We start from the raw sequence: 10,807 nt of genomic DNA on the forward strand, positions 1-10,807 counted from the left end.
ATAACAAAAAACCCCAGAAGGCAGATTAGGTGTGGATTTTGACAGTTGATCAATTATGTCTTTGGCTCAGTTAATATCATTAAAGAGCTGAATGTTATGCCTGGATTACCAGATGTTATTGCCTGTGTACACCAGTGGATGTGCTTGGTAGGTATCTTCAGACCTGCCTGAAGGAGGTGACATGAGTTTTAGCAAATATCCAGGCCTTTTAGCTTGCTTATCCCTTCTGGTAGACTCAGCAGAATGCAAACTTCACACTATTCTGAAATGTTTCACCAGTTTAATTGCAGATTTATGTGGCTGAATGTGAACACAAATCAGAGCAAAGAAAATCAGTTTTTCAAATAACACAGTGATGTGGATAGCTTTATAATTGTTCCCATACTCAGAGCAACTGACTCGGATAGCATTTACTACAAGCCTCTTTTAAAAGTTTTAGCTTCTGCTCGTTGATCTATTTCTGTGAGATCTTTTAGAAGTACAAGTGATGTGCTGGTGGTGTTGCTCAGTCAGCAGTCTTTTTTTTAATGACAATTTTCTCTGGAAATTTCTCTTTAAGGCTCCCTGCATTATCTGCTTCCTGATCCTGTAACCCATTATACAAATGTTAAAAAAAAAAATCTGAAGATACTTTCCTCACCCCTGATATTGAGAAATCTCCTTTTTCCAGTCTGTTTTGTTCCATCTACCCTAGCCTATTTTTGTTTGATGTCTTCAGGAGAAACAGAACTGGAAGAGCCTTTCTGAGTGAGCAAATCCTGGCTGTCACATCACGGGACCCTACTGTCAACTGAAATTCAAGATAGTTAAAGGGGAACTTCTGATTTATTTTTTTCTTATCACTTCAAACCATTTTTTAACAACTTGGGCACCATTATCTTCCTGGTTATCTTATTTTCTCAATGACACTTTCCTCTTGGCTTTTATACATGTGGTAAACACATTCTGGTGCTGCTTGGTCTTTAACAGCAAAGTTTTGATCTTGCTGCTCATTCTGTATCAATTAAATTCTTGCCAATCCTTACATATTTTGACGTAATCAATTTTTGCCTATACTGCCATTGATTGCTGCAGTATAACCACAGCGGGTCAGTCAGATATTTTGCTCCTGTGTTTTCCCCTTCTCACTTGGTCATCTGGGCAGTACTGTTCCAAGATCTATAATGCATATTCTTCCTTGTCTCAATCCTGATCCTTAGAATCAGTTAGATTAGAATCAGATAACCACGTAGTTCCGTCAGTGTTTCCAGTGTTCACTGCTTTTCTTTTCTTCTTAGGCAAAAGTGTCTGAAAAACATGTATAGCAGTTATTCTATTTTATGTCACTCCTCACAGCTGATCTCTTCTGTGAGGCGTGGAAGAAACTTGTGGTCATCTTGAGTTTTTTGAGGTTTTTTTTATTTACTCTTGCTCCTGATTCTTTGCTTATTTCACTGTGATTTCCTCACAAATTTGAAAAAAAACCAAAAACCAAAACCAACCCACACCCCAAACAAAAAAATGCCAACAAAACAAAAAAACCCCAAACCAAAACAAACCCTTGCAAAGTTGCTTTATTTATTAGCACATTTTTGGCTTCATCTTTGTCCAGCTTTACAGCAATCTCAAAATTATGGTAAATTTTTTTTTAGTCCAACCATAAGTATTGTGTTTAAGCATTATCATTGTCATATATGTTGTGTTCTATATATTGCTTTACAGCAGACATATTGTACACCTGCTTTTACTTTTGAATAGATTATTTTTACCACTACATTGCCATTGTGTTATTGTCCAAATTTATTTTCATTCCATATAAACAGCTTATTTGTTGTAGCCCTTGTCTGGCCACAAAGTTTCTATTCCAGGGTCATGGAAGGCTTTTATTTAAGAAATCAGTGTTGTATTATGCCCACCTTCTTTACCTGTTTCGGGTTCTATATCTTTCTTTTGTAGCATTTCTATTATTCTTATAGGCTGTGTGTAAACAGTAAGCATGGTATAAGTAAGTAATACAGAGCCAGAATGAGGTTGAGGTTTAGATGTCCTGATACAATTTTGGCAAAAAGCTAAGCTTCAGATGAAGTTCACTGTTTATCTACCCCCACCTCTTTTCTTCCCTCCCCTTTTTCTTCCCCCTTTCCTCCTCTCTAGAAAACGCAATGTTTGTCTTTTGAGCCAGGCTTCATTTAAATTGCACCTTAGGATTAGAAACATTTCTTTTACCTTATCTGCCACATGAAAGTACTCAGCTGGAGCCATTCATGCTGTTTTCATGGGTTTTTGGTTGTTTAATTCTTTATTTTAGGAGGGCTCTGCTGATCCTGCAGGAACACTCACAGCTGCTGAAGAGAGAAAGGAGAAGGTGCCAAGCCCACATCTCAGTCATCTGGTAGTTCTGACATCTGGCAATTCCCTCTATGGTTTGGCAGAGAGAGTGGTGGCCACGGAATCCTTGTAGGTTATTTACTGTACACTGCATTTGTGGTCCCTGGAAGCTATAGATTAAGAGATTGTGATTATGAGCCAAAACCTTCCTGAGCAATCAAAAATTCCTGCTTCCCAATGTGATTTTAACTATGAGTGATAGAAGCAATTTCTAAATTAAAGGTAGTGGAAGATAACCATCTGGTCTAACCACCTGCAAACACCTGCAATGAAATGTTTTACAGCTGGTCCAGTAATTTATGACAGAACAAGTCCAGATCACAGGAAAAATCTTTAATTATAAAGAGGAGTATTTAATCTGTATGCTTCATTTAAACCTTATGTTAAGTACTCAAATGCTGATAGCTGAGGCTCAGAACTGGTTCATATTGGTTTGGCTTGGACTGCAATGTTCTCTGCAGTGAGTGGAAGTTTACCTGTGAAGCAGAGGTTATAACAAGTGAGCAGTGCAAAAGACTTCCATTGTGGTTAGACTAATATGAATTCAGATGGGAGTATTAAAGATAATAAATCTATATTAAAAATGTATTTTCAGATGAGCTTATTTTCTTTTGCATCCATTTATGTTTAGTTAGAGATATATTTCTTTGTTATGTTTGTTATCAGCAAATCTTACTCCTGAGAGAATTTGATCTCATATTCTGTCTTTTACAGATGCACTGGTGAACAAGTATTTGGGATCTTGTTTGGGAATTCTGACATGGGTTCATTAATGTTAATGTTAACTGCCTTGCACTATAGGAATTACAGGGCACTTGCCCACTAATTTTACTGGACTTCTCAGGATTAAATTTTCCAGTTTTCTACATATCATTATTGCCAAATATGTAAACTGCAGAGTAAAAGTTGTACAGAAACATAACAGATGTTGCATTTAGTTCACAGTGAATTTGCTTTGCTTTGTTTTGCTTTCAAAGGGTATTTCTGGCTGAGCAGTTTGAGTGTCTTCAGCCTCATCTCGATGCGGTGATGCCAGCTGCCAAGAAGCCTTTTCTTCAGCAGTTCTATTCTCAGGTCAGAATTGTGTAATTCACAGCTGATTTGAAACTTGTGCGATATGGTACAAATACTTGTATATTATGGTTTTGTCTTTCTCTTGCTAGCCAGAAATTTACTGAATTGAATTTTACTTGTATTCTGTTTCAGACAGTGTCAACTGCCAGTGAACTACGTAAACCAGTTTATTGGATTGTTGCTGCTAAAGCAATTGATTATGAACAAATGCTGCTTCTCATGACTAATGTGAAATGGGATGTGAAGGAAATCATGTCACAACACAATATATACGTAGATGCTCTTTTAAAGGTAAATACTTCTGGGAAATAGTGTGCAAAATTTGATATAAACATTAAATTACTGTAATAATTCACTAAAACTCTTAAAGTAGCACAGTTAGACCAATACAACATCCTGAAAAATGGTAAGTTGTTATAAGGACATATGTCCAGAATTTTCATTATTCTTGCTGCTACCAGATTTTTTCAATGCTGTTATTTTGAGTACATGATGGGTGAAAGTGACAACACAAGTTTATTGTGTTTCGTGTATAAGTCTTGAATGGTAGACAAGTGTGGAGTGGTAGATAAATGTGTAGTAAATGGAGTAACAGTAAGGAAAATCCACTGGCCTGAGTCAGCAGCTTTTTAACAGACATTTGCTATTCTACATAATTTTATTGGTTATCTTTATCATAGGGGCTATAGGTCAGACCAGCATTGATAATGATCTTGTACTATCCAATTGAAGTTGCTATATTTAGAAGTTACCATTTGGAAAGTAAAGTAAAAGAAGTTATTCTCAATGGCATTCAGTAGAAATGTTTATACAATTGCCGTGTCTTATGGTATTAAGAACCAGTTCTTACAAGGATCCCTCTCACGCTTCTGCATATACTCAGATGAAGTTTCTAAAGGTCTTTAGAAGGATGTTCTTGCATTTTTAGAAGGATACTGATTCTTACAGAGAAAATGAAATTTTTTTTATTTTAAGTATATGTGAAGTGTATGTATCACAGAAAAAGGTATGTGTCTGTATGGAATACCAGTTTTATTAAACTTTTTTCCTCTGTAGCTGTTCGATACTTTAAAAAAAATAACCAACAAACAAACACCAAAAAACCCACCCAAAAACCAAACAAGGCCAAAAAGGGAGAATCTGGCAGATGTATCTCCTGCACAGAATTTGACTGAATTTGTGATTACTCTTCTTTATGGTGCCATGGCTTTTTGAAATCAGTTTGTAGATACAACATTTGGTCTCTGTAGTAGAACATTTTTCTTATGAGGATGTGCTACTTCTGATGAATTTGTTTCAGGACAATCAGACTAATACCATTTAAAAACATTTCTGGACTCTGCATGATATTGTTATTAATAGTTGCTATGGAACTTTAAATGCTTCTAAGCAGTCAGCAATTCCCTGTTTGTCTTGTGACTCCAGGAGTGTCAGGTGTAAGCAAAACATTTAGTATAATCACCAGCTATTTTTAGCCTTTGCATATGCATGGAAAATTCTATACTTAGTGATTGTATGTATGGAAGCAGATAGACTGGGCAAAGAGGATTGTTCACAGATGTCATGAATATGGAGTGATTGGCATCTTCATCTTCAGAACATTGTGTTACATGCTAGTTAAGGCACAGCACTGCCGTACCTTGCTTCCTCTTGGGAAAATCCTCAATCCTCTTTCTGAAAATTTGTATTAAACACCAATTTTTTGTCAGATGCTAAGTTAAGTTGGCAACTGAGATTTCCTTATGGGTAAACTTAATGAAGGGGGAAAAAAATTGAAAATACAGGGAAAAAACCAACTAGATTAACAGCCTTGGAATGAAAACACAGTGTCAGACAAGTCTGCTTTATATCTAAGTAATCTGATGCTTCTTTGTTTGTTTAAATGATATATTACACTGGAAACAAAGTTCTGTTTTGTTTTATGTGAGTCACAAAATCATTGGCAATTATGTTCAGTTATAACTAGGCTGTCACTCATAGTAACAGCTCAAATCTATCTAGGCCACCGATGTTTTGGGTTGAAGCAGGTGTTTTCCCTCAACCTAAATTGTTATCTAGTGCTGCAGTGTGCTCCTGAACTGTTAGATATGGATTCTTTTCAGTGGGTGATTTTGGCTCCTTTTAACTCACTGGGGAACTGCCTGATGCAAAAAGTTGAAGAATGAAAAGTGGTTATAATATTTCTGAGCTTCTCTTTGAAAACTGATAGGATGAGTATATTGGGAGATAAAGACACTGCATTTGCTTCAGTGGCTGAATACGGGCTTCCAAAAAGTTAGATTAGTTTAGGGAGTGAGGCAGTGAAAATGACATTTGAAGGATTAGCTACTTGGTTAATTTTCAGAAATGTCAGTTTCACAGTGAACTGCACCTCTGGGGAACAGTATTTTCTTTTTCAAGAAATAATTACTGAGGTAGTGTGAATGATATGCTATGCTTTCTGCTTTATGCATTAAGCTTATTTCTACAGTCTGTGCCTGTTAAGCTTCTCTTCTATGCTCTTTATTTTTCAGTATTCTCTTTCATGTGCATTTCTAATTCTATGTTGATGTTGTTGCTAGGGATGTATAGAGTTTAATTGCTTTCATGCCAGAGGAATAATGATCTTTCGTGTTTCATCAGGAATTTGAAGAATTTAACAGAAGGTTGACTGAGGTGTCTAAGAGAGTCCGAATTCCACTGCCAGTCTCCAACATCCTTTGGGAGCACTGTATACGTTTGGCCAATAGAACTCTTGTGGAAGGGTAAGTAGTTCAGGAAAATTTTGCTCCTGGGTAGATATACCTGTAATGATAGTGTTTATTTTAAGGAATTACTAGTTCTAATTTATAGTGCACTGGTAAGCTTTTTGTTTTTAGGAAGCCTAAAAAATATCAAGGCTTAACATAGTTCTTTACAGTTGTTTCACAGAGTCTGGGGCATTAAGCCTAAAGGGGGTGGTCTTGTACCTAGACACTGCTGAAGAAAGATATTGAGTGTTTTACTGAAGCATTCAAAACTGCTATGTGAAAATTATCACTTCTCAGCAAAACAAAAAAGTGTAGTAGGCAGTATCACTATGGTGATGCCATCTGCCTTTGCCAGGAAGAAAGACAGAGTTGTCAACCCTGGCAGTTACCTCAGAGTATCCATGAAGCAGGATTTTCCAAATCAATCAGGAAAAGGGAGGTGTCTCAGTATCCTGGGTCAATAGAGGCTCAAGCACTTTAGTCAGAAACTGACTGAAGACAATACAGTAGCCTGAGTCTTTTCATATACTGCATTTTTTTTTTATTTTTTTTTTAGTTGTCCCCTGTGTATGCCTGGGCTCTCACTACTTCTACGGCATCACAGAATATGTGTTGTTTTTTACTCCTTCTGTATGTTTCCATGTTCCTTTTCTGGCTATCTTTACTTTATGCTCTCCCTATCACCTATTTTACATCTTTCCATCTCATTCTTCTGCTATCTGCTCTAATTTAGGACCTCAACATCCTTCTCCAAGTGTTAGCCATCTACTGAGGATTATCAACTTCCATTGCTTCCATCAAGCCATCATTTTTTAACCATGCCATCACATTTTGGCAGTCTGCTGGGAGATGAATTTTATCTTCAGGGTGACTAAACCCAGCCATGACTTCTGACTTCTCAATTCCTTCCTGTGATAACTGTCTTTTTATTTTTGAAATTTTATTTTCCACTTACCATATCTCAAATTCAAAGAAGTGGGACAAAGCCATCTTCTCTTTCCTCTTCATATCGCTCTTCCCTTTCAAGTGGATAATGCTGTCAGTCACTATCAACCTTCTCTGCCTCAGTCCTTGTGCCTCTTCTGGGCTTTTTTTATTCTTATGTAGAATGAGAGAGTAGATTGGGTTGGGAGGGACTTCACAATCTTTTATTTTGTGACTTCAGTGTTCATGAACTACTTAATTCTTAGTTCTGAAGGTCGTGACTCGTACATCTTGCTTCATGCTGCAGCTCTGCTTCACATTTGTGATTTACAATTAAACATTCACCTTTATGTTCACCTAAACTTTTCACTGACTGGAAATAACTTGCTGATGTTTGTCCTGTACCTTGCTATACAGTGTATAGAGCACTTATTACCATCTCCTTGTAACTTCTGTAATTTCTCATTCTCGCCCTGTTCAATTTTTTAGTCTATACCTTGTAGTTTTGCCACTTTGGCACTGAAGAAAGGAAAGGTGTTCGCAAGAGTTTATTCGCAAGAGTTTATTCTTGGAATACCTTGTTTCATTTCTGAATTGAATGAAGGTATGAAATTAAAACCTGTGAAGGAAATGTTTCTCCCCAAGTCAGCCAGTCAACTGAAATTCTTCTCGTCAAGCTCTTCACTGAGTGAAGGGTCATCTCCAGTACAGTCAGCCATATCCTTCTTTCAAATTTGTCCTACCAAATCTCCTAGTTCTTTGTTCTCTCCCGTTTCCCATCTGGCTTCTTTTACTGAGAATCCTTGTTCAGTATTCCTCGAGGTGGCTCAGGTCCTCTTCTTTTTCTGCTTCTGTTATTTCTGCGTTCTGCAAATCCTTTCTGCATATTAAATGTAGGGGTGTGATTTCTTCTTATTCCTTACCTGAGCTTGATGTTGATCCAGTTGCCAGGTTAAGTCTATGAAGACACTGTACCCCAGACCAAAGCTTTATTCCCTGTACACAGCTGCAGTTGGCACTGCTAAGGGCACTGCAGTGTTACTGCCTTTGATCTTGACAAATGCAATTTCTTATTTTTCTCATTTGTTGGCTATCACCCCATTGTAATCCTTCCTGGGATTGCCCTGCTCTAAGATCATCTACTGTCTCTTCTTATTTGAGCTCAAACCTGTCATCAGTTTTCTGTCAGTCTCACAGATACTAGATAGTGCTGCCACCCCTTATCCTCTGCTTGTTGTGGGTGTTTTTGAGCAAACATCTTTGTGTCAGCTCCTGGTGACCATTCCTAAAGCTGCCATGCTACCTTTCAGGCTTCCGTTCTCATGATCACTTGACTAAAGCAAGTTTCTACTGCACTAATCAGCACTGATTGTGTCTCCTTTAACCCACTTCTTGTAAGATGTCCAATGTAGGATTTTTAGCGGTGTCTTTTTAAAGTATCATGGGGTACAGTGAGGTTCTGTTCTATGAGTGGGGCTAAAACATATACTAATGCAAATAAAACTCTGCATTAGACATCCTGTTCTTGTCCGCTTTTAACTTAAAACCATAGTTATGAACTTCTCAAGGCTCAAGGGACTAAGTTAAAAAGGTTTTTTTAGACAATTTTTTATTTCCTTTAAAGCTGTACATTCTACTGTGCTTCTCTTTTCAGTTATGCCAACGTAAAGAAGTGCAGCAATGAAGGACGTGCCTTGATGCAGCTGGACTTTCAACAGTTTCTAATGAAACTAGAAAAGTTAACAGACATTAGGCCTATTCCAGATAAGGAATTTGTGGAGACCTACATTAAAGCATACTACCTAACAGAAAATGACATGGAACGCTGGATAAAAGAACATAGGGTAAGAGTTAAATTTGCATTATTTTATTGCATTATCAGGAAAATTCACCATGATGATAGACTCATGCTAGCAACTGTAAGTGATCAGTGCTTCTATGTGTTTAAAATTAATACATGCATATATATGTATATGTTAATTTATTATAATTAAAATTGTATGGGGAAGCAGCATAAATATAAATGTGTGTGTGCATGTATGTTCTTTATGTTTATTATCATATGAAATTAGTATGAGTTTGTACTGACTCAATATCTGATGACTGAAGGATTAATGAGCCAGTCACATCTACCTACTGCTTCAAAACTGTAGAGAACTACAGTGAAGTGAAGTTGAAAATGTTTGTGTGCTGTTTGGAAAAGGTTGAAGTACACAACTCTGTCATCAAGAAGCACAGTTTGAAATCATACTGTGAGGTTTTAATTTGCCTTCAGGAGGAGATAGCTTAAACTGAGTTGTAAAGCACAATGGAGGAGAGTCACTGCTTCTCTTCCTTCATTCAGGGATATTGAATCAGGATCAACATTGCTGTCTAAGATAAATCTTCATCTGCTTCATTTGAAGGCATTTAGCATGCTTTCATGATAGCATAACCTAATATACAATAGGACTGTGTAAATAACAGTTACATGCTATTGGAGCTGCCTGTTCCTGAAGTTAAAGTCTTTCAAAAATGGAGCACTTTGTAATGGAGCACTTGTATTTTGGGATTACTTTAAATCCCACTAGAAACGATTGAAAGAGATATGGCTTTAGTATCGTTTTCTGGTTTATGTAGAGCCACAAGAAAGAGTGGGAGCTGTTGTTTGGTGATCTACATAGAAAAATTCTGGTTTAAACCTTCTGATAGAAGCTATATTTTGGATAGTGTTAGGTATAAAGGGTAGTTCTGTCAAATGTGGTGTTTTGACAGGTGTTAAGAATTCTTGTCTTAACATTTTTGCCATTTTTTTCCTCTTTTATCATGTACTCAAATCAACAGTTTGGACACTGTAGACAGAACTATTTAGAAGCTTATTGGGTATGAGAAGTTAAAATAATAAAATATCAACTTCTTTTGTTTAGAAAAATGGTTTTTTGTTAAAAGTTTGTCCCATTTGCATATATATTTCCCACCACACTACCTAAAGCATGGAAAATACCTTAAAAAGTGATTTATATACAAAAGTACTCACAGAATTGATTTCGGTGAACTCAGTCCAACATTGCTGAAGTTGTAAGCATTTTCCATTATCATCTGCCATGTTGCAAAGTACAGTTTTGTCCTCAGCCTCAACTATTAAAACAATCCAGACCTGACTTAATTACTGCTTTAAATCTCCCCTGTGGACTGACTACATCTCTCAGTTGAGAAGTCCAGAGTCCACATGTCTGTGTTTTCTAGCTTTTTGTCTTTGTCTTCTGTTTTCTCCTGCCATAACATCATCTACTTTTATTTGCCAGGAATACTCTACTAAGCAGTTGACCAATCTGGTGAATGTTTGTCTGGGCTCCCACATCAACAAAAAGGCAAGACAGAAGCTGCTAGCTGCTATTGATGACATAGACAGGCCTAAAAGATAACTGGAGAGAGCTGCTTTCCTTGGGACTTGTACCTTTTTCTGTTCATGTGAAGCACGCAGACAAATCTCTCATGGACTAATGACAACGTTCTCTTAAAAAAAAAACAACAAAAACCATTGTGCATGACCTTTCTTACCAGCATTGGCAACGCTCTGACATGATGTGATGTTCTAAAATATGACTTTTCTAATCTGTAGAATTTTTTTTCTGTTGTACTTTTTGTTGTTGTTGTTACTTGCCCTTAATAAAGGGCCACTGATTGTGTATCAATGGTGAGTTGTATATTTTGCAAAACAGTACGCTGTAAGT

At 36.9% G+C, this 10,807-nt stretch overlaps 1 protein-coding gene across 1 annotated transcript in view; it reads left to right on the forward strand.

Moving 5' to 3' along the window:
- VPS50 (VPS50 subunit of EARP/GARPII complex) overlaps positions 1–10,602 on the forward strand; it is a 71,273-nt gene extending 60,671 nt beyond the window's left edge. Inside the window, exons 23-28 of the mRNA XM_008494145.2 lie at positions 2,288–2,436; positions 3,345–3,441; positions 3,574–3,732; positions 6,064–6,185; positions 8,749–8,938; positions 10,379–10,602. Of these exons, the coding sequence (XP_008492367.1) occupies positions 2,288–2,436; positions 3,345–3,441; positions 3,574–3,732; positions 6,064–6,185; positions 8,749–8,938; positions 10,379–10,498 (837 nt within the window). The 3' untranslated portion in view covers positions 10,499–10,602. The remainder of the gene's footprint in view (positions 1–2,287; positions 2,437–3,344; positions 3,442–3,573; positions 3,733–6,063; positions 6,186–8,748; positions 8,939–10,378) is intronic.
- The last annotated feature ends 205 nt before the right edge of the window (positions 10,603–10,807 follow it).

The sequence above is a fragment of the Calypte anna genome, chromosome 2 (genome assembly GCF_003957555.1).
Source record: "Calypte anna isolate BGI_N300 chromosome 2, bCalAnn1_v1.p, whole genome shotgun sequence".
NCBI lineage: Eukaryota > Metazoa > Chordata > Aves > Apodiformes > Trochilidae > Calypte > Calypte anna.